The sequence below is a fragment of the Macrotis lagotis genome, chromosome X (assembly GCF_037893015.1).
Source record: "Macrotis lagotis isolate mMagLag1 chromosome X, bilby.v1.9.chrom.fasta, whole genome shotgun sequence".
Lineage (NCBI taxonomy): Eukaryota > Metazoa > Chordata > Mammalia > Peramelemorphia > Peramelidae > Macrotis > Macrotis lagotis.
In genome coordinates, this window is record NC_133666.1 from 616,419,712 (window position 1) to 616,443,874 (window position 24,163).

At 39.1% G+C, this 24,163-nt stretch overlaps 1 protein-coding gene across 4 annotated transcripts in view; it reads left to right on the plus strand.

The window, feature by feature from the left end:
• Positions 1 to 4,102, plus strand: part of ADGRB1 (adhesion G protein-coupled receptor B1) — a 268,497-nt gene extending 264,395 nt beyond the window's left edge. For all 4 annotated transcript variants that reach the window (XM_074202856.1, XM_074202857.1, XM_074202858.1 and 1 more), the window contains one exon: positions 3,082 to 4,102. In XM_074202856.1, coding sequence (XP_074058957.1) covers positions 3,082 to 3,279 — 198 coding nt within the window. In that variant the 3' untranslated portion in view covers positions 3,280 to 4,102. The remainder of the gene's footprint in view (positions 1 to 3,081) is intronic.
• Positions 4,103 to 24,163: the final 20,061 nt, after the last annotated feature.

A 24,163-nucleotide genomic window follows, 5' to 3' on the forward strand; every position in this document is an offset into this window, starting at 1 on the left:
TCTCTCTCCCCCTCCTCCCCACTTCCTCATCCCAATATTCTCCAATTCTGCCCCTTCTTGGTCCTTCTGCTCTCTCTCGCTCTATTGCTTCTCATCTCCTTTGTTGGTTCATCATTATTTTTCTATCTAATAAGTATGGGCAAAATTTGTCTTGGACATTATTCATTTCTTTCCTTGCACTCTCTTCCTTGATAATCTTGTCAACAGCCATGAGTTTAATTGCTCTCAGTGAAGATTCCTCCCAAATCTACATCTAGCCCAGTCTGTTTTCAATACCCTGTATTACTAATGGCTTAGTGGAAATCTCCACTTAGATCTTTCTAACTCAACTATAGTCTAAAGTAGAACTCATTATTTCCACCACTAAATCCACTCTAGCCTTCCTCCAGTCCTTGATATTTCTTTTGAGGGAACCATCATCTTTTCAATTCACCAAGACTTGAAATTAAGAGTCATTCTTGAATGATACACCTCCTTGATACTTCATGAAAATAGATGGCATACATTTATTATAATTGGTCTCCAAGACTTGTCAGCTCTACTCCTACAACCCTTGGATCTTTCCCCTTCTCATTTTCAGGCATTTCTACTCTAATTCTTGATCTCCTTGCCTCTTTGTCTCTCCTCTCTCCAATCCATCCACCACACTGCTACCAAACTGATATTCCTCGAATACAAATCTGAGCATGTCACTCTCTTCCCCCAAATCTTTGGTGGCTCTATTACATCTAGGAAAAAATATTGCAATTTTCAACCTTCCAAAATATAGTTCCCCATGTCTCACTAGTTCTATTTCATTATTATTCTATTTCATGAATTCCATGTTTTCTCTCTTTTCCTCCATTTTGGTTCATATTTGTCAAGGGGGTTGTTTCCTAAATATAATATTCCATTTACTACCTTTTTTTGTCTTTGCACAGGTTGTTTCACCTGGTTAGAGAATTCTTCCTCAACTCAGCTTATATGAAACGCTAACTTCCTTTAAAGCAGGGGCAGGGAACCTCTTCCTGGTGTGGCATTGCCAAGGCAACCACAAACAGGACTCAAAATTCAATAAATCTAGGAACTTTTAAGGGGTGAATTAATTGTTTGACTAAATAAAGCCCTAGAATAATGTTATAAATATTCAAATGGTCCTTGACAACAAAAAAAAGGTTCCTCACCCCTGCTTTAAACAATACTCAGGAACCATCTCCTACATGAAGTCTTTCCAAATCCCCAGTTGTTGGTTGTGGTGGTGGTGGTGGTGGTGGTAATTGTAGGAGTAGCAAACATTATATAGAACTTTAAAGTTTGCAAGTTCCTTTTCAAAACTTTTCTCACTCTCTTTATCCTCACAACAATCTTGAAAAGTAGATGGCATTATTACTATATTTTACAGATGAGAAAACTGAGGTCAATGACTTGCCCAGGGTCACACAATTAATTAGTGTCTAAAGTTGTATTTGAACTTAGGTCTTCCTGTCTCTATGTCCAAAGCTGTTCAACCTAGCTGTGATATAGATATATATAGAAAGAGAAACAGATGAAAATACATATACATTTAGAAGTATTATATCTGTATATACATGTACATGCAGATATGTATTTATATAATTTAAATATAAAGTGTGTGTGCACGCATGCTTAACTTTTAAGTGTTTGTGCAAATGCAAGACGTGAACCCAGGTCTTCTGGACTTCCAAGGCCAGCTCTCTGTGCACTATTCCACCGTACTTGTTATTTGGTTCATAGATTGTGAGTTGCTTGAGGTAGGAACTGTCCGTCTCTTTTTGTATTGCTAGTGCTTAGCACAACCAGTACATAGAAAGCACTTGATGTTTGTTGACTGACTCAGTGTTAAATAACTGTACACATAAATAGAATTATTAGCAACCACTTCTCCTGCCCATCCCCCATGTCCCATCCTTACCTCCTGAGGACAGACCAGGGATTAGCTGTGACCAGACCACTGGGTTTCCATGTAAAGGGTTTCAGTGACATGTCAGCAAACTTGGGTTTAAGCCCCTGACTGGCTCATTGTGTGACCTTGGGCAAATCCCTTCCCTTAATCTGAACCTTAGTTTGCTCCTATTTTCTCCAGATAAAGGGAATGAACAGAATCCTTTTCTTCTGTGAGTACCCAGTAAGAATGTGGATGGGATAAAATCCTATTGCCTCTTTGTCCACCGTGGCCCCCTCAATTTCACCAACACTAAAGTGATCTCTCCATTTTTTTTAGTTCCCATGTTAGTCTTTCTCTGTTGTGTATTATAGCCACTGAGTATTCTATTTCCCCCAGGGCTTAGTTGGGTTAATCCTCTGTCCACCACCCCCAGCCACATTTTAGCTGATGCCCCCCAGAGAATGGGCAACTGGATGTCTGGAGACACCTGGCTTCTCAGCCTGCCTCAGTCAGAGCCAGGGAAAGAGCTGGGGGAGCACCCACTGACTTTGCACTAGGTATCTATATCATCAGTACACACACAAAAATAAATAATTAAAAACTTATTCAATCTACCAAATAATACTTTGCCTCTCTTCCCCCCCATTTTATCTTTTTATCTCTGCCTCTCTCTAATTTTGCTTCTCTATCTCTACCTTTTTATTTCACTCTCTTCTTTTTCATTCTTTCTCTGTCTCTACCATCTTGTCTTGGCTTTGCTGTCTTTTTTCTCTCTCTTTTGTTTCTATGGCACTGACTCTGTCTCCCCCTCCTTCTGCCTTGCTATATCTACATTCTATACCAACCATTTAAACCTCTTGGTCTCTTGTCTCTTTTCTCCCTTTCTCTTCCTGTCCCGTTCTCTCCGTCCTGTTCTGTCCTGTCCTGTCCTCTCCTCTCCTCTTCTATTCTGTGCTCTCCTCTCATGACCTGTCCTGTCCTCTTCTGTCCTGTCCTCTTCTCTTCTGTCCTCTCTTCTCCTGTCCTGTCCTGTCCTGTCTTCTCCTCTCCCTCCTTTTTTCTCTCTCTTTTCCTCTGTTTTGGTTCATATTTGTCTCTGTTTCTGATTTTTGTCTTTCTCTAATTCTGTCTCCATCTCATTTTCCCCTGCCCATCTTTCTCTCTCTCCTGGTCTCCTCCTTTTCCACTCTTTACAGCCAGAGAAGCAACAGACACCGAACAGAAGACCTTGGGACAGTGTCCGGAAAGGTCAGACAACGCCCGCTTGGGTGAAAAAAGAGATAGACCTTCTCCCCCCTTCTCCACTAGAACTCAAAACCGTGGAATGGGAGAAGACTGGGGCTACGATACCTCTGGTGGGACAAGACATTATTGACCTCCAGACCGAGGTCTGAGCTGGGGCCTGGGGCTGGGGACGAGGCAGGACTCATCTCTCCCCCTATCCCCATTCCCCCAAACCGCCTCCTGCCCCAGGCTCCTGGGAGGAAATCTGCTGCGCCTGGCCCTGGGACCTACAGGCCTGAGGATCCCTGGAGTGGAGGCAGGTTCAGCAGGGTCGGGACAGGGAGGCAAGCAACATTGGCTCCCCGCAAAGAACTGCCTCAGAGCCAAGTAGCCTAGCCTCTGACTGGGGCACAGAGATTGGCATCTCTGGGAATACAGTAGTGTTAGGTTCTGGGAGGGGGGCACAGAGATGGGCAAAAGGGAGGGGACCCATGGCAGGCCTGATAGCCATTGGCCAAAGGGGACCATCCAACCTACTGAGGCCAGGGAAAGGAGCCAGAGACTGGACCCATCATGAGGTTCAGGGAAAACCTCCAAGGGCCCGGGGGTGGCCCCTACATCATTCTAGGACATGGTCCTGCTCAAACAGGTCTTCTGTCTGCTCTCACGGTGACTGTGGGAGACAGAGAATCCACCTGACTGGTTCTTCTCAGCCTGGAGGAACCCCTTGGCCAGGGAGGAAGGACACACTGGTGATCAGAAAGGCCAGCTTTCCCAGGAGCAGCCCTGGCCTCACCTCTCAAGCCCTGGACATCCTTTTTTAAGACTCCCCCCAAATCCTCCCCCCAGGGGAGAGTGTTTGGACAATGCTCCCCAAGCCCAGGCAGAGAGCCTCCTTACACCCTGGCCTTCCCTGAACAAAGGGCCAGAGCACCCACCCTCCTGAGGGGAAATAGGGCTGGGTGTACAGGGATGGGGGTAGGGGGGGAATCTATTTTTTTCTCTCCTTTTCTTTTCTTCAATAAAACAAGAATTAAAAATAGAAATACTCTCTCTTTTTGATCATTGTCTCCTTACCCTAGATTGACACTACCAATTCTGGCTCCTGTGTGAGTTAGAAAAAAACAGATTTAAGTGTATTAGAAATCATATTGAATTTGACATCAGGAGATCTGGGTTTGAATACAGACTTCACCCTTAACTTGCTATATGTCCTTAGAAAGTCATTTGAATTCTCCAGGCCTCATGTGACCTAGCTATAAAATGGGTATAATATGAAGTGCAATCCCTATCTTACAGAATTATTGTTGTATTTATATAAATCATTTTTTCACTCTAAAAGCATTTATTTTCTCTCTTTCCAATATATATTCCCCTACTCCCTGGGAAAAAAATCTTTACAAAAATTGAACAAATGGCACCATAAAGCAAAACAAATCAACTTCCATACTTTCCATGAACAAAAATTTCTGTCTTATTCTGCATGTCACTTCTCTGTCAGAAGGTGGGAAGCCCTGTTGGTAGCCAGTCCTCTAGAGATGATTATTACGTCGGTATTGTGACATTGTTTGTCTTTATAATGTTACTTTATAAATTATTCTCCTGTATCAGCTTATACATCTTCCCAAGTTTTTCTGAAAAAATTCTATAAGCCATTTCTGACACAAACAGTATTCTATTATAATCATATAACGTAATTTGTTCAGCTGATAAACAGTTGATGGGCAACCCTTCACTTTCCAGTTCTTTGCCACTACAAAAGCAAGTTGCCATCAATAATTTTGTACGTTTGGGTCTTTTTCCTTTTTCTTTTTTCTCTTTGGAGGAAAGGATTATAAGGATGTTGTAAGGAAAGCAATCGGCAAACCTGATCATGGCATTTATTTTATTACCATCATCATTATTTTTATTTTTATTATCTATGTTGAAGAGGGGTCAAGTTTAGACAAGGCCAAGAGTCACTAGGGAGAAAGAGAAGACTCCCAGATTCGAATCCTGGTCTTGTCCCTGACTCACTGTATGATTTAAATGTGACACACATTCAGAAATTTCTGGAGCCACAAGGAACCTTAGAACATCCAACACAGAGGAGAGATGATCTGGTACAATCTCTTCATTTTACAGAGAGAGAAACAGAAGTGTCTGAGAGAAGAGAACAAACTGTCCTTTGGAGCTGTTGCAGCAGAAAATGGACAACTATCCTAGAGATGGAATTCCTGCTCAGGGATGAGTTGGACTCAATGAGTTCTGGAACCCTGTTAACTTTGGGATTATGTGATTCTTGACTCCAGATACAGTGTTTTTCCCTAGGATATATTGTTTCCCATCTCTGGGCCTCCAGGTTTCTCAGGAGAAGTAGAGGAGGAGGAGGAGGAGGAGGAGGAGGAGGAGGAGGAGGAGGAGGAGGAGGAGGAGGAGGAGGAGGAGGAGGAGGAGGAGGAGGGAGGAGGAGGAGGAGCGGTAAAACTGGAATGGCCCATGGGATAGCCTTTGTTTGGTTCAAAATGGCTGCCATAAAGGTCTTGATCCTGACCCAAATCCCAGATAGCTTTTTTTTTTGAAAAACAAGTCTTCCCCCCCCCCTTTTAGAACTGGTTTGGAGAAACCAAAAATACCTGTGACATATCTCTTGCAATCATGGACAAAGTCATATACAAATTTTAGCATGTGCCCTCTGGGTCTCTGTAAGAGGAAGAGAAAGAAGAATGTTACTTGTCCAGACATAGCATCTTAGGCTTCATGAGTATTACTTGGTTCATACTCTGGGAAGAACTCCCCCGACTGTCCCTGATTCCATCCTGGCTGCCGTCATCCCTCCTTCCCATCTTCCAGACCATTAGGACCTGTAATTAGTTCCTAGAGGAGATGGGGAACAGTGAGCAAATTTTTCTGCTATATTTGAATCACTTCTTTTGGTTCCCCACTGATCCCTGACTCCATAGCTTTAAAAAAATCAACTTGCTTTCTGTAAGGACTGAAAGGAAAAATTCTTCAGAACAACTGAGAGTCACCACTTTGGTTAATTCTTTTGTCTTTTCCATCTATCTCAATTTTTCTTCTTCCCTTCCCTTCTATTCTCTCTTTTCTTCTTCCTTCCTCTTTTTCAACCTCTCCTACTTCTCCATCCTTCACCTGGTCCCTCCTCTCTCTTCTTTTCTTTCTCTTTTCTCTGTTCCTTTCTCTTTCCCTTACTTTCCTTTCTCCATTTATTTTCCTCTTTCTCCTATTATCATTTTTCTCATTTGCCTCTTCCCTTCTCTTTCTTCTTCCCCTGTTCCCTATTCTGTCTTTCCTTCACCCCTTTTTCTACTCCTCCTACTCTCTTTTTTCTTCTCACAGTTACAGAATCTCAGGTTATTTAATCTTGCCTGTACTTGAAAAGAAATCCCCTCTATATTATTTCCCAATAGTAGTCATCCAGTCTCCCCTTGAAGATTTTAATCTAAAAGCTTCCTGCAAGGCAGGGAACTTCCTGCCTACTAAGAATACTTTTCCACTTAGGGAAAGCAGTATTAAGAAGCTTTCCCTTACATTAAACCAAAGTTTGCTTCTCTGCCAACCACATCTTTCTAATGATGCCCTCTGGGGCTAAACTGAACAAGGCTTTCCCTTCTTCCTCATCTCTCTTCCTTCTCATCTTTCCTCCTCCCCCCTTTTTCCACCCATGTTTTTCCTAGTCCTTTTTCTCCTGTCTTCTCAGCTCTCTCTGTCTCTCTGTCTCTCTCCCTCTCTCTCCCATTCCTTCTTTCCTCTTTCAAACTATGGCCATTGGCTTCAGAGCCCGTGACTTCTTTTCCACACATTTTGGGCACAGATAGCTACCTTCTATTTCTTTTTTTTTAGATTTTTGCAAGGCAAATGGGGTTAAGTGGCTTGCCCAAGGCCACACAGCTAGGAAATTCTTAAGTGTCTGAGATCGTATTTGAACCCAGGTACTCCTGACTCCAGGACTGGTGTTCTATCCACTGTACCACCTAGCCATCCCAACTACCTCCTTTTTGTAAAAAATCTAACTGCTTTGTACATTACTAGGCAGCATATTTCTCAAAGTTCAGGTCCCAGACAGAAATGGGGCTACAGGGGACTGGGTACTATCTGTGTGTTTGGAGAGAGGGAGAGGGAAGATGAAAGCTCAGGAGGGGCTCTTAAGTCATTAGCCAAAGATTTTCTGGATGACCTCCAGAAGTGTGTTTAATCTTTCTGAGCCTCAATTTTCTCAAGGAATAGGGTAGTGAAAATCAGAACCCTTGGCCAAAAGGTTTGGGATGCAGGTGGCATTGAAGGAGTAAAGCAAAGCAATCATTGGAGTATTCTGGTCAATGATGCTTGTGATTTATATAAATCATAGGAATAGAGATTTAGAACCTGAAGGGACCTTAGAAGCCTTCCATTCCAGTCTCTTCATTTTACAGAGAAAGAAATATCCAATAACTCATCCATAGTTATATCATAACAAGAAATGGAGGAGCACAAATATGAACTGGGTCCTCCAACTCCATACCCACCATACTTTTCACTCTTCCATACTGAAAAATCCACTATTATTTCTGATGTAAAATACTGGAAGCTATCCTGCACTCTCAGGTTAAAAGCAACTTGGTGGTACAGTTGGTAGAATGCTAGTCCAGATTAGTTCTGAATTTGATAAGAACTGAGTTCAAATGTGACCTCAGACATTTACTGGACTTGTGACCCTGGGCAAGTCAATTAACCTCTGTCTGCTTCTGCTTCCTCAACTATAAAATAAGGACAATAATAGCACCAATCTCGCAAGTTTTTTGTGAGATTCTATATAGGAATACCTAGATGTGTCTGGACTCATGGCATATGTATGCCTGGACATACTTTAACAAAGTGAAGTAATTTTGGTCCTCCTCAAGAACAAAGGACAACAATTAACATATAAATTTAGACTCACGAGACATGTAGGAGTAGTCTAGAAACAGACCCGAATTCATGAAACACATACATGTAGATGTAGTTACATCTGGAATGTGACATATGTCTAGAAAGATACAACATGCAAATACGTGTAGGCATAGACGTGCATCTGGATTCATGACAAGTGGACATGTATTTCCAGATTTTTGTCTGAACTTGTTCACAAGTCCACCTTTCAGACACATGTCATGCCTTTCTAGATCTACCTGATGTATTGCCATGAGTCTAGTCATACATGTACAATGTGCTAAGAATTCAGTAAATCACATCTGGCATGTATGTCTGAATATACCTGGTCCTCTGTACATATATGTCTACAATATGTGGGATATTGTGTACGTGTAAATACACATCACTGTACAACTATACCTGAACTCATGGTATACATAAATATATATATATATATATATATATACATATATATATATGTATATATATATGTCTAAATGTACAGCTGGACTCATGACATAAGACTTGTGACACATATTTACTTGTATATCTGAAAGGGAAAAAATTACCAATATCATCAATAAAAAAGTGAACTTTCCACTAATGAAGAGGAAACAAAAAGTTATTAAGAATTATTTTTCCCAACTAAATGCCAAAACTGACAATCTAAATGAATATTTGCAAATCATAAAATTATCCAGATGAACAGAACAAGAAATAGAATACTTAAATAGCCCTAGCTTAGGAGAAAAAAAAAGAAATTGAGGAAGCTATAAATGAGCTTCCTAAGGGTAAAAAAATACCAGGACCAGATGGATTCACAGGCAAGTCTATGAAATATTTAAGGAAAAATTAATTCCAATACGGCAAAGACTGCTTCAAAAAATAAGAGAGAATCCTATCAGATTTCTTCTATGACATAAATAGTGTCTTGATACCTACACCAGAGAGAGTCAAAATATAAAAGGAAAATTACAGACTAATATCTCTAGTGAATATTGATGAAAAAATTATTAATAAAATATGTGCATGGAGATTATAGCACTATATAGAATTTTACCACTTTATATCCTTATGACCAGGCTGAATTTATACCAGGAATACAGAACTTGTTCAATATTTTAGAAACTGTAAAGGAATTAGCCACATCAATAGCAAAAAAAGTCATATGAATATTTCAAAAGATGCAGAAAAAGCTTTTGAGAAAATACACCTATTCCTATTTAAAAAATCCCATAAATAGCACAAGAATAAACAGCATCTCATAAAATGATGAGTAATATCTACACAACAAAAAAAGCAAGTATTATTTGTAATGGAGATAAGGTAGAAGTCATCCTAATATGATAAAAGGTGAAGCAGGGATGTCCATTATCATTATTATTACTGAACATTGTACTAGAAAAAGAATAAAAGAATAATAAATATATAACATGCAGATCTACCTGAATGTATAGCCATGAGTCTAGACATACATGTACAAGTGCTGAGAATTCAGTAAATTATATCTGGCGTGTATGGCTGAACAGATGACTGATCCTCTGTACAGATATGTCTACAATATGTGGAATATTGTGTACATGTAAATATACATCACTGTACAACTATGCCTGAACTCATGGTATACATAAACACATATGTCTAAATATACATCTGGACTAATGACATAAGAGTTATGACACATATATACTTTTATATATGAAAGGAAAAATAATAATAAAGAATGAAAAGAAAAAAGAATAATAAATAATAAAAGAAAAAGAATAAAAGGAATAAGAATAGAACAAAGCCATCACTTTTTTCCTAGTTATTTGATGGTTTAGTCCAGAAAACCTTAGTATGTCAACTAAAAACTAATTGAAACAATCAACAGAGATCTAAGATATTAAAATAAATCTACATAATTATTAATATTTCTATAACTATAAATTAAATGTATTGAGATAAAATGATACATTCTATTACATTAGCCACAGATGATATAAAAGAGTACCTGCCAAGACACATAGGGACTATGTGAACACAATTATAAAACATGCTTGATATAAATATCCATGTAAATAGAAACATATTAATTGTTCATGGGTAGGCTGAGTCAATACGATAAGAATTAATTTACTTATTCAGTGTCATATTAATTGAACTACCAAAGAATTACTTTAGAGAGCTAGAAATATAACAATAAAATTCATTTGGAAAAAAAATATCAAGGAAATCAATGAAAAAATGTGAAGGAAGAGAGCCTAACTATACTTTATTACAAAATTATAATCATAAAAAAATTTGAGAGGCTAATTAGTACAATGGTTTAGGTACACAATATACAGAATCAAATCAACACGGTAATATAGCCTTTATTAAATCTGAAGATCCCAGTTCTTAGGGTTACCTTTTGACAAAACTTGTTGATAAAATTGGTTTGGCAGAAACTAGAAAAAGACCAACATCTTACACCACAAACCAAAGTAAGCTTAACCTGGGTACTCAGTTTGAACAAAATTGTAAACAATTTAGTGGAGCAGGGAAGGAATTGTCTGTCAGATTCATGACTAGGAAAAGATTTCATGACCAAATAAGAACTGGAGAGGGTCTTGACAGATAAAAGGGCTATCATATAATTAAAACTATATTAAACATAAAAGCTTTTGCACTAACAGAACCAATGAAGCTAAAATTGGAACGAGTTAAAATTAGAAGAAAAGCAGAAAACTGAGGGTAAAAAGCTTTGTTACAGATTTCTCTGATAAAGGTCTCATTTCTAAAATATATAGAGAATTGAACCAAATTTACAAGAATAAGTGCAATTTTCCTATTGATAATTGATCAAAGGAAATGAATAGGAAAATTTTAGAGGAATAAATAAGAGATTAATAGTCATATAAAATGCTTGAAGTGACTAATGTTTAGTAAAGTAAAACACTTCTGAGGTACCCATAACATTGGCTAAGATGACAAAAAAAAAGTAAAATCATGAATATTGAAAGAGAGGTGAAAAAACAGGTACCCAAGGGTGCTAATGTACTTATTATACTGGTGAATATAATAGCTAAAAGACTATTAAACCATGTATACTCCTTGATCTATCAGTACATGCCCCAAGAAGATAAAAGGAAAAGGACCCATATATACAAAAAAAGTATTTGTAGCAGTTCTTTTTTTGTGGTAGCAAAGAATTGGAAACTGAAGTTATGTCCACTAATTGGGAATGGCAAAATAATGAACAATCCATGAATTTGAAAGAATATTATTGTGCTATGATGAAAGGGATAATTTGACCAAAAAAAATCCACTAAAACCAGAAAGATGTGTATGACTACACTTGATGCAAAGTGAAATGAGTAGAACCAGGAGAACAATTTACACAGTAGCTAATATTATAAGGATAAGCAAGATTGTGATCTTGATTAAGTGATTCATGTGAAATATTTAATAATTCTATCAACATAACATCCAACCACAATTCCAAAGATTCATGAAGAAAAGTGCAATCTGCCCCCAGATAAATTGTAGAGAACAGATTGAAACATATTTCTCTTTCATTTTCTTGCCTTTCCCCCCCTCCATGACTATAAATATTTGTAATAAGTTTTGTTTTTCTTGCTTTCTCATTTTGTGGGTTTGGGAGGAGAAAAAATAGAATTTGGAATTTTTTTAAAAAAGAATAAAAATCTGTGATTAAAAAGGGAATATTTAAACAAGCTTTTTGATGAAAATGGCAGTTTGAAAAAAGTCATGGAGGCAGAAGATGGGCTATCATATAAAAGAAAACAACAAATAATCCATTCTGGCTGGAATGTAGAGATAATGAGGGGAAATAATATGTAACCAATTTAGAAAGGATCAAGACAGATTGTAAAGGGCCTTTAAATACAGGAGAAAATTTTAATTCACCCCAGAGGCCAATAAGGAGCCACATAAGTTTGTTAAGCATTGGTACTACTCTCATGTCCCTATAGTCAGATCAGCACCTTAGAAATATCTATTTAACATCTATGAGAAAAATAGATTGGAGAGGGGGGGAAAGACTGACTTCCTGACTGTTTTTTCCACCAATAATTGACAATGACATTTCCTCTTTTGAAGTTCATGAAATCTACTTATGCTTGCAGGGTAAATGAATATGGGACAGTAGAAAAAGAGAGATTTTTTAAATCAAGATTCAAATCCTGGTTCTATTATTAACCACTCTTGTGATCTGGGTCTCATCTTCAACAATCTCCTTCATTCCATTTTAGCAACACATTGATACAGTTTAAATGAAATGTTGTGTAGTATAGGGGAAAGGATAATGACTCTAAAGTCAAAAGATATGTGTTCAAATCCCTTCTGAATGCTTCTTAATTAGGTGATCTTGGGCAAGTCATGAATTTCCATTTACTCTTCTGTTAAATAATGTCATTGAACCAGAAGGCCTCCTTGGTGCTCAAGATCTATCACTCAGTGACAATCTCATTTTCTTATATTGATGCTCAGTTACTTTTCAATTATGTCTGACTCTTCATAATGCCATCTGGGGTTTTCTGGGCAAAGATATCGGAGTGGTTTGCCATTTATTTCTCCAGCTCATTTTACAGATGCAAAACTGAGGCAAATAGGATTAAATGACTTGTCAATCCATGAGTCTTCCTGAGTCCAGGCCCCCTGACACTATCCACTGTACCTCCTAGCTGACCTATTTCTTTTGATTACATAAAATTGCAAAGGTTTTTCACTAACAAAACAAATGCAGCTAAAATTAGAAGAAAATCAGGAACTTTAGGGAAAAAAATCTTTGCAGCAAAATTCTGATAAATGTCTAATTTCTAAACTATATAAGAAATAGAATCAAATTTACAAGAATAAGATTCAATTTCCAATTGATAAATAGTCAAAAGATATGAATGGACAGTTTTTAGGGGAGGAAATCAAAACTATCAATAGCCACATTTATAGTCCTAGGACAAACTAATTCACTTTAGATTAGTTCTAATTGTTAGAAAATATTTCGTTTTGCTGAGTCAAAATTTGCTTCTTTGTAACTTCATCCTTTGTTCTGGGATCAAGCAGAATAACTCTTCTATATGACAACCTTGCAATGTAATCTTTGTGTCCCTCCAAGTGTTTTCTTCTTTTTCTCAAGCTAAACAGAAACCAGTGTTGGTGAAAATGATAGTAGTGGTAATAAATTATCTCAAGTAGTTGACTAAAAAGTAATGATGGTGTTATTGATGAGGTAACGATGGTGATGCTCTGATGAGAGTATTTAGGGTCAGCAATTCCCTAGAAAGGGGAAAATAGTGTCTCTGACAGTTTCCGTTGATCCTGAGGATAGATTCACTCAAGGAAGAATTGGCAAGAGCAATCAGAGGCGTTGTGATACGTCACCCATACTCCCTCTCCTTAGCAACGGTAATGAGTCACCTATACTTACTGTCACTAGGTACCACCTCAACTTTCCTTCTGTCATCTCTTCACAAGTCAAGGAATTCCAGGAGACAAGAAAATGCTGAGAGGTTGATAAGTTAATTTTGCTTTAATAAGGAAATCCTAGATTCACAGAATATCAGAACTGCAACCTTAAATTATAGACCATGGGACAGAGATTTAAAAAAAAATTATAGCTGAAGCTATTTGATACTTGAAATTTATACTAAGCACTCTACAGATATTTCATTTAAGGTACTGCAGCTGTTTTTACCTACTTTTATTTATAAGGAAAGTTTCAAAGAGGAAAAGCAAAATTAAGTTTCAAGGCAGGATTTGAACCCAATTCTCTCTTTTCATACTACCTCCCTAGTGTAAAAGGGCTCTAGGAGGAAGTTTAGAGGTCATCTGATTGAACCCCTTTACATAAAGGGAAGCTAAGACCCAGAAAAGGGGAGAAATGGCCTGCTCAAGGTCACAAAGTAAATAATGGCAGAAGCAAAGTTAAGGATTGAGTCCTCTTTCCATCATTCCCTTCTAATATTGCCCCAAAATACTTCAAGCAGCTAGGTCTCTCTTATTTGTTTGAAGGTTCATTTGTAAAGACCTTCATGGCAGTCACCCTCTATCAACAACATATCAAATTTTATAACTACCACCATGACATCTTTCCTTAGGAATAAGTTAAATCCTGCTATTTATTAATGAATTTTTTTTTTCCTGGAGCAGAGGGAGGACAGCAAGTCTCCTGATCTGAAAGAGATTGGAGTGCTCAACATCCCCTACTGAATAGTGAGTGGTTCAAGTTCCCTTCTGCATCTTTTCATATTAAGCTTCCTAATGCACACACTCAGATCATATTATCTACTTGTTCTATCACTTTTAATGGCTGCTTATTGCAGTTAAAGACCACCTTCCCTACTTCAGGATTCTCCATAATTTGATTCCAAATCACCTTCCCAGTCTTATCTTTCATTACTTCCTCTTACCCACTCTGTAATCCAGCAAAACCTCTTTTTCTTCTCATCCTTATGTCTCAGATCTTTGGTAGCAATATTTTTTCCTTTACTTCCCCAGTTCTCTTTTCTTGACATCTCTGATGTTGTCCAGTGAATTTCTACTTATTCTTTCAGACAAAGCCCTGATCCCAAGGTCACATAACTAGTTAGAGAGTCCAGGCTAGAATTCCTGTCTTTTATAAGTCAGGCAATAAGCATTGCTTAATGCTTCCCTTCTGTCTTATTCTTGAGTGTTAAGGGATTACCCCAAGGTCATTAGGTGCTTGGATGAAAGGATGAACCTACAGAAACAAGAAAATAAATATAAAGAATGATGGACTGTGCAAGTGGTAGGTGAATAAAGCAGTGAACATAACAGGATCAAGTGAAAAGGAAAAAGTTAGAAAAGAGGAAGAGAGAACAAGAAAAGGAGACAGATCAAAAGAAAAAACTCTGGAGAAGAGAAAGGAGAAGATGAAAATGGGAGCCACAGTTTTGTAGTGAAGTGAAAGTTTGGCCCCGTGGGATGTTCAGTCATAGCAACATCTTTGAGATTTAGGCAAAAGAATTGGAAGGATTTTTCCGCTGCCTTTGGAATGCTCCCTGAACTTTTGATGATAGCCAATATTTTGTGTCCAACATTTTTCCTTTATGTCTGTATCATGTCTAGTATTTCTATATATTCAATGCACCAGACCATTCGAGTGTGAAGTTTAAAGAGATGTGTACCTGTTGTACATACTTCATATTTCCAAAGGTCAGTAATTGCCCTGGTCTCCCTCCTGATTCAGATGAAAAATTTGTCCATGTTTCAATAAAGTCTTCGTGATTTGTTGCGGTCCAAAGGCAGGACCCCTGGTCTGAACTTAGGGAGGTTAGTCCTTGGATGGCAGACACATAGTCTATGGTCAAACCTATCTGACTTGTCAATGTCTACTTGCAAGAATTTTATTGAAAAGAACAATTTTGTGATAATCAGATCTGAGTTTGAATCTTGCCTCTGCAACCTACAAGTGTAACCTTGGGCACATTTCTCCAGATCCCTGGATCTCCTTTATAATGAGGAGGATGAACAAGATCACTTCTAACTTTCCTCCCAGCTCTAGCTAGCTCTGACACTGAAGTGAATTGGTCATCTTCTCTCTAGATTGTTGATATTTTCAGAGTCTAAGATCCAAGGCATCTCATGGGCCAGAAGACAAAATTTGCCCAGTCAAGTTCAACACAGGGGGACCCAGACACCAATATAAATACAAATATAGTCTGCTCCCCTGTTCTGCCACACAGAAGTCTCTCCTGAATCTTAATTCTCCCCCTAAACAATCATTTCCTACATCACCACTCTATGAGCCAGGGTAGGGAATGCCAGCTTTGTAACTCTGGTTCTCTTTATGTTTCAATGTTGCTAGGTAGTCTAGGCATGAGAATTAATCAATCACTCAAAAAACCATTTTTGAGTGTCTTCTCTAAGCCAGGCACTATGTCACGTGTGGAGATACACAGACAAAAATCAAACGAGTCCTGCCCTCAAGGAGGTTTATTTGCGGAGACAACAGGTACAGATGTAGGTATATTCCAAATGAATCTTAAGGTAACTTGTGCTGGGCGGAGGGAGGAAGAGAGAAACTGTAGCAGCTAAGGGAATTGGAAAAGACTCAGGTAGCAGGTGGCATTTAAGCTGAGCTTTGAATTAAAATAGGGATTCTAAGTGGTGAAGGTGAAAAAGGAGGGTACAGCCTGCTGGAGATAGGAAATGGAGCTTTATCCATGAGGAATAGCAAGAAGAGTTTGACTAGATTGAAACGAAGTCATTGAATAATTTGTCGCTACCTTTAGACAGAATAAACATATAAAAGAGGATGATATCCTTTAAGGGAAAATTAGATTAAAAAATAAGTAAATACATATAAATTAATAGTACTGACTATATGTGAGGACCTGTGCTAATCACTTTGTAAACAAATATCTCATTTGATCCTCTCAATAATCCAGGGTAGGGTGGGAGTTATAGATATTATCCCCATTTTACCATTGAGGAAACTGAGGCAATCAGCAGTAAAGTGACTTAACCAATGTCACACAGGTAGTATCTGAAATCTCCTTTGAACTCAGCTCTTCCTGACTCCAGACCCAGTACTCTTTTTCACCCACCAGCTACCTCTTTCCCCTGTAACTCACCTGCCTCCCAGCAGTGTCAGACGTCAAGACTCGGCATCATTTCTGATATGAAGAAGCCTCCCTTACTCAGAGTGACAACGGCTAGTCAAACCTCAGAGATAAACAAATGGGAACAGTTAGTGAAAGCTTCCCAGAGTAGGCAGGTATGGAATAAAACTTCGAAGGTGAGGGGCATCACTCACTTTCAGGAGGTCATATTTAGATTTGTCAGACAAATCTGGAGGGTGGTGTGTGTGTGTGTGTGTGTGTGTGTGTGTGTCTGTGCACACATGTGCAGTTGGTGAACACTCCCAGGGATAAGGTCATGGCAAGAAAAGCTCCTTATCTATGGAATCTGTAGTTAGACAATCGAGGAGTCAAGACCCTGCTAGTTTCTTCCGCTTTCTCAGTGGATCTATCTGAGGCTGATCCAGATGGTAGGTCATTTTGACAATTGGGTAAATAAATACTCGAAAATTCTCTAAAGGACAGCAGAATTGGATATCACAGTGCATGAGACCAGAGAGACCACTAAGTATAGTCTCCTCAATTTGCATGGGAGGATACTGAGTCTTAGGAGTGGGAAAGGAATGATCATGCCCAAACAGATAGTCAGTGGGAGAGCTGAAAATAGAAGTTAAATTCCTTATAGAGTGGGAGAGTACACCTCATGTGTCCTGCCTGGGAGGAATTATCTACCACGCCTACTCAAGGTGTACTGAGATGGGGAGTCCATACAGGATAGATTGAAAGATTTGAATTTGGAAGGGACCTTGGGATTCACCTAATCTTAGGCTTCTTAACTATTTAGTATAGGCTAGGAGGCCCTTTGGCACTCTGATGAAGTCTCTGGATTCCCTCACAGATTTTTTTTTTCAAATGCACAAAGGAAAATGCATAGGAATATAAAGGAAACCAGTTATATTAAAACAGATGTCTTTTTTCCCCTTCCAAAATCACAGACCCCCAAAATCTGATCCATGGACCTCTGAATAAGAACCTTTCATTCAATTCTGCCCCTTCATCTTACAGAGAAGGACATTGAGGCATAGAGAGGTGAAATAATTTTTTCCCCAGGGTCACACAGAGTGAGTCAATGGATCTGGAGGGCTGACCTCCATACCAGGAAGGCCTGGGTTTAAGTCCTACTTCTAACCCATAAACAAATGAAAGAACCCAGCATGTCCACTTCCAAATCCAATGTTTTTTCCCCCTGAGATGCCGGGGATAGAGGATCAAGTGGCAAGGGTCATGGGGGTGGTGATGGGAGCTTATGGAACAGAAGTCTTGAATGAAATAGGCTGTAATTTTCCCCCAGTTCCTCCCACACCCCCGCTCTCGGCTGTCAGCCTCCTGCCTGTTGATCTTCCCCCGCATCCCGTGCCAGGTTGATCAGCCTTCTAGAGGGTTCCTGGTACTGCTGGCATCTGAGAAGTCTTTCCAGGGACTAAAAATAATGTAGGGTGGAAACAACTCTAAATAGCTGGGGAATGTGCCAGTCACTCAGAGGGGAGCGGAAACAGTACCCATACAAGGCAACTAGGGATATAGATAGATACACCAGCCAACCTGAACTCATCCTCTTGCGTAAGCACTGGGAGTTCCTCCTCTGGGAGAGGTGTGTGATCCAGAACCTTCTCGTATTTCCGGTGCCTTAAAGAACATTGCACAGGGAAAATTCATGGCGGGGCTCGGGCGGCAGGACATACCAGCCCCCCAATGCAGAGATTCCTGTGCCCCAATTTCTTCCTGCTCCTTTGAGAAGATAGATGGTCTTCATTATCAGGAGCTGGGGAGGCACAGCTGAGAGTCCAAGGGTGCCAGGACTGTCCAGAGGAGATTTAGGATACAGGCTGGACCAGATGACTTTTGAGAGCCCTTCTAACATGGAGCTCCTAAAATGTTGTGAGTCTGATATTTTACAATTCTGGGTTAGAATATGCTGAAGGATAATCAGTTGTGTCAGATGGGCCAAGCAAAAGCTCTAAGGTTCAAGATGTCTGCTTGGGGGACCCATCCACTTCTTTTCTCCATCTAGTCTAGCAGCTTCCACTTCCTCCTAGCCTAGAGTCTGGGATATAGATTTATCTTCTGATAAGGTGAAAATGCCTTTTCCCTGTTGTCTTTTATTTTTGATTCAGCTCAGTCTTTACCCTTATCCAATCTCTGCCCTCTAGAATTCTTATTCTTAACATAAAACACATTCCCCATTCTAAAAAAGAAATAATTTCCACAAACACACTCTGTATTTTCTCTTAATTTTTTTATTTTGAATTTAATGAAGAAAGGGGTGGGTGGAGAAAGGGAATAAGAAAGAGAAGAGAGATACAAAAGAACAGAAACTAAGGGGGGGGTGAGAAAGAGAGAGAGAGAGAGAGAGAGAGAGAGAGAGAGAGAGAGAGAGAGAGGCAGAGAGAGAGAAACAGAGACAGAGACAGAGAAACAGAGAGAGAGAATTCTGTATCCAAAGTTAAACAGAATGTAAAATTACAAACCTCTTTTATAAAATTGTAGATTTTCATTATCTATATCTTGCTGTAAACATATACTCACATACATGTGTACATATATACAGATATAAGCATATATGCACATATGTTTGTAGAAACCCTCCCTAGTTCAACACAAGTTTAGGGGGAGCAGTCAGCATCCTCCCATTAATATCCCCACCCAGATTTTCCTCTGCCCATCCATTAGGTAACCTTTTTCATAGAATGCACAATGAGAGAGATGGCAGAGAATTTAGCAATCATCGACTCTAATTTATACCTGAAAAAAAATTCCCATTCCACAATCCCTAGCAAGAGGTCATCCAGCTTCAGTTGGAACACCTCCCAGGAGGAAGTTATCCTGAAAGACAGCCCATTCCAATTTGTCAGTAATACCTTACATATATCTATCACTTTCAGTCAGTCACCACAACTGACAGCCCTCTTCCACAATTTTTAGGCTAAATCACTACCCTCCAACTCACATTTCACCTTCTTCCACTCCCAATGTTGCCATATCAGACACAGAACTTTTAGTCAGTGAAAGCTGCTAAAATAAAGGGAATATATATATTAAAAATACCCACCATGTCATTCCTCACCATGACCCCAGTCCTAGGTGCCAACCAAATTTCCTGAGGTTAGAAGGGGCTAGGATACCCATCCCCACACCTCTAGTCACCAGCCCTCCAAGTGCTTTGTGGTCCAAATCTCTACCAGCAAGTCCCTATTTCGCCCCTTTTCCAAATACCACCCTGCTGTTATATAGACCCATAGTCAGGTTGTTGACAGAGCAGGACAAATTGAATATATTTATACATTATTATAGGATTATATATTATTATATTATATATTATATAATTATATAATATTACATATTATTAAATATTATATATGGGTTATATAATATGCAGAATATAGGATCAATTATATGGATGATAAGGAATAAACTTATATATACTTAGCAAAATGATGTTCTTCATGTTTTCTAACACTTTTACAAAATGACCATATCTCTGATCACATTTGACCTCACTAGCCTGTGAAGGAAGATTAAATGAGGAAACACTGAGGCTTAGCAAGTGGAAGTGTTTTGCTCAATATCACATGGAAAATCCCCTTTAATGTAAAGCTGTGGTCAATACTAAAAATATTTTTTTATTGATGTGCTGCATTTTTTAAAAATCATGAGCAGGAAGGACAAGTGTTATAGAGGATCCTGATCAATTGTCTCCTACCCTTCTATAAACTCCTCAAGCTATGTTTTTCTTTCATTATGCTTTCATACTCCCAGCAAGTCATCCATACTCTCTGCCTCCACTTTCTCGCTACCTTAAACTCTCATATCCCTTCTTCCTAGGCCTAATTTTTTTGTATTAACCTTGGCCTCTTCTCTGTTTCACTTTCTCCAAGTCAACAATGATTGGCATTTATATTGCTTTAAAGTTTGCAGTGTACTTTACATACATTAGTTTATTTGATCCTCTCAACAGTTCTGTGTTGTCACTATTGCAGTTTTCTTCTTTTGTAACAGATGAAGCTTAGACTTGTAGAAGTTAGTTGTATTAAAAATATCAGAGAGGAGCAGCTAGGTGGTGCAGTGGATAGAGCACTGACCCTGGAGTCAGGAGGAACCAAGTTCAGATCTTCCCTCAAACACTTAATGATTACTTAGCTGTTTGACCTTGGGCAAGTCACTTAATTCCACTGCCTTGCAAAAGCAAAAACAAAAAAAGTATCAAAGAGGACACTTGGACCTAGGTCTTTCTTACTCCTAGGTTCAATATATTATCCAATAGTACATACTGGTCTTACATCAGTCTCTACATAGTCTTGATCCTAGAGTTAGCCAATGTAACTATACACTGACCTTGTCCTTTATCTGGGTTATTCCCAAGACTTTTTATCCATTCCCATTTCTGGGCAGCCAATTACAATTGAAGAAAGTTTTCTACCTCAGATATACATTATTTGATCTCCCCTGGACCTTAACTTTGCTGTTGTTCAGTCACTTTTCAGTTCTGACTCTTCCTGGTCACATTTTTGGGGTTGTGTCTGCACAGATATATTTCTATTCTTTCCGGATTGGCTATCATTCTCTCTACAGTCATTGTTTTTCAGACTTTCTCTTGTCTTAAGCTCTAGCAGAACTCTTAAAACTCTCTCACATTGGCTAATATCATTTTCCTTTCTCATTGAGAAAATCAAGACCATCCATCCTAAGCTCCCTCCTTCCCCCCCCACCTTCAACACTCTAGTCCACAATACTCCTCTATCATTCTGTCCACCTCTCTCCCCCTTTTTTTCTTTCAGTCTCTGAGAAAGGTCAGAGACTACTACTTGGGTCTTTGATCCTCTCCCATTCTTTTCTCTCGGGGAGCTCTCTCATCTTTATCTACTGGCTACTTTTCCAGGGTCTACAGACACACTCAGATTTTCTCTGTTCATAAAAAGCTACTTGATCCAGGGTTTCCTCCAGTTACTATATCCTGTTTTTATCCTTACTCCCCTCCCTGCATCTACAGTCTGGCTATCTCAGATTACATGCTGTTCTTCACCCGCAATGCTCTGTCTTCTACCTCTGACTGTCTTCCATACAGGAAATTCTCTTTCCTTCCTTTCATCTCTTAGAGTCCCTTATTTCTTTTAAGGATCATCTCAAAAATCACCTCTTGCAGGGAACACTTTCCTTGTCCCATACAGGTACTATTACCCATTATTGTTTCAATCGTGTCTGATGCTTTGTGATCAAATTTGGGGTTTTCTTGGCAAAGATATTGGAGTGGTTTGCCATTTCCTTCTCCAGGTCATTTTTTCAGATGGAAACTGAGGCAAACAGGGCTTATAGGTCATACAGTAGGTAAACTGTCTAAGGCAAGATATTAACTCATGAAAATGAGTCTTCCTGACTTGAGGTCTGGGACTCTTATCCACTGCACCACTTAGCTGTTCTGTAGCTACTGGGACCCTCCTCTATAAGACTACCTTCCATCCACTTATTAGAATGGAAGCTTCTTTGGGAAGAGACTATTTTTGTTTTTTCTTAGAACCCCAGCACTTTTCAAAGTAGGCACTTACTCTATTGATGAACATGCTGCTGAGCTCCTAGCAAGTCATCTATACTTTCTTCTCCTGCCCCGCCACTCATTCACTTCTTCACCCCTTGCTTCTGACTCCATCTCTCTATTGAAACAACTCCTTCCAAGACTCCCAATCCTATTTCAACAGCTAAGTCCCATACTCTCTTCTTGTTCCTCATCCTGCTTGACTTCTTTTCAACTTTTGACACTGTCAATCACTTTCTTCCTCTTGAATAAATGGTTCCCTTGGCTTCTATGTGCCATTGCTCATTCCTAGATTACCCGCGATTTGTCAGATGCTACTTTTCTTCTCTTGCTGGATCATCTTCCTTCTCCCACTTATTGTGAGTGTTCCCTAAGGCTCATTCCTGGCCCCTTGCCTTTCTCTTTGTTATCACTTGATGATTATATATTCTCTGAGGGGTTCAAATGTCCCTAACAGATGATGCCCAGATTTCTATGTTTGGTCCTAATCTACATCCTGAATTCCATTCCCATATTTCTAAATTGTTGCTGACAATTTTCTTCTGCATGACTGTCAACTTGGATTCACCATGTGGGGGCTATATGATAGTGGATAGAGCACTGGCTTTGGAGTCAGGAGGACAGGAGTTCAAATTCATCCTCAGATACTAGACTCTTACTAACTGTGTGACCTTGGGCAAATCACTTAACCCTGATTGACTCACATTCAGGGTCATCTCCAAACAGGTCCTCCTGATTCATATCTGGTCACTGGACCCAGATGGCTCCTGAGGAAAAAGTGAGGCTCCTGACTTAGCACAGCTCCCTAAACACTCCAATCTAATTCGGGTGGCTTGTTTTGGCATCACCTCCCCGATGTCATGGTCTTCTTCTAAAATGAAGGGCAAACATAATTTTTATATCTAAAATGAAGCTCATCCTCTTTCACTACAGTCACCACTCTTCTATGCTTCTAAGGAAATGATATTCTCTTAAGTCATCAGCTTCAAAACCTCAATATCATCCTATGTAAATATGTGTATATATATATAATATATATTTACATATTTCTATCTATATGTTTATCTTTTGTTTTTATACCATCCGCATTTTCTTAAATAGCCTTCTCCTCACCTTCTTCCAAAGAGATAGCTTTTAGAGGAATAGGGTCTGGATCTGTAATTTCATTGCTATAGAGAGAGCTGCCAGATGAGGAAACTATTTCTTTCTACCAATGCAGGTCAGCACCTTCTCTGAACTTAGGCACTTAGAGAAATGACTCAAGCCTTCAGAAGTTAAATGATTTCCCAAGGTCATGAAGCTATTATGTGTTGGAGACAGAGTTTAAACTCAGGACTCCCAGGGCCTCAAGGCCTGCTCTATTCAGCATCATTTCTGTCTCCAAAGCTCTTATAACAAAGATTTTTTTTTGAGAAAGAAAAACAGTTCAGCAAAACTAAATAACACACTAGCTAAGTCTGACATGATATGCATTGTTCAACCTCCATAGTTCCCTATTTCTGCAAAGAATGGAGGGAGGGATGCTCGAAAGTCTTCTTGTGGGGGCAAGCTTGGTTATTATAATTTTGCAGCTTTCAATTTCCTTGTTGTTCTGTTTGCATTGTTGTTCTCTTCATTGAGTACCTCCACTTCCTCTCCTCCCATTAACTCCTACTTTCTTTGCAATCGTACTTCTGATCTCATCAACCATAACTGCTCTCTCCAAAGTTGCCAGCATATAATACTCTTCCTCACAAAGCCTGTCAGTCAATCTTTCTTGATTTTTCTTGCTTCATTTCTTTTACTGATCTCCCTTTCCTCTTAGAAACTTTTTTCTCTTTCAGATGTCATGTTATTCTTTCCTGGTTCACCCAACTCCTCATTTCCCTAGATAGGTTTTTCATCATATATCTCTTTTCTATGGGAGTTCTCCAAGGTTTTGTCTCAGGTCCTCCTCTCTGCATTTCTTCATTGGTAACTTTTACCTGCTCCCATGGGTTTAATTAGAATTCACTGACTCCCAGACCTATATATTCAGTCCCAGTCTCTTTGTCTTTTCCATAGAAATATCCA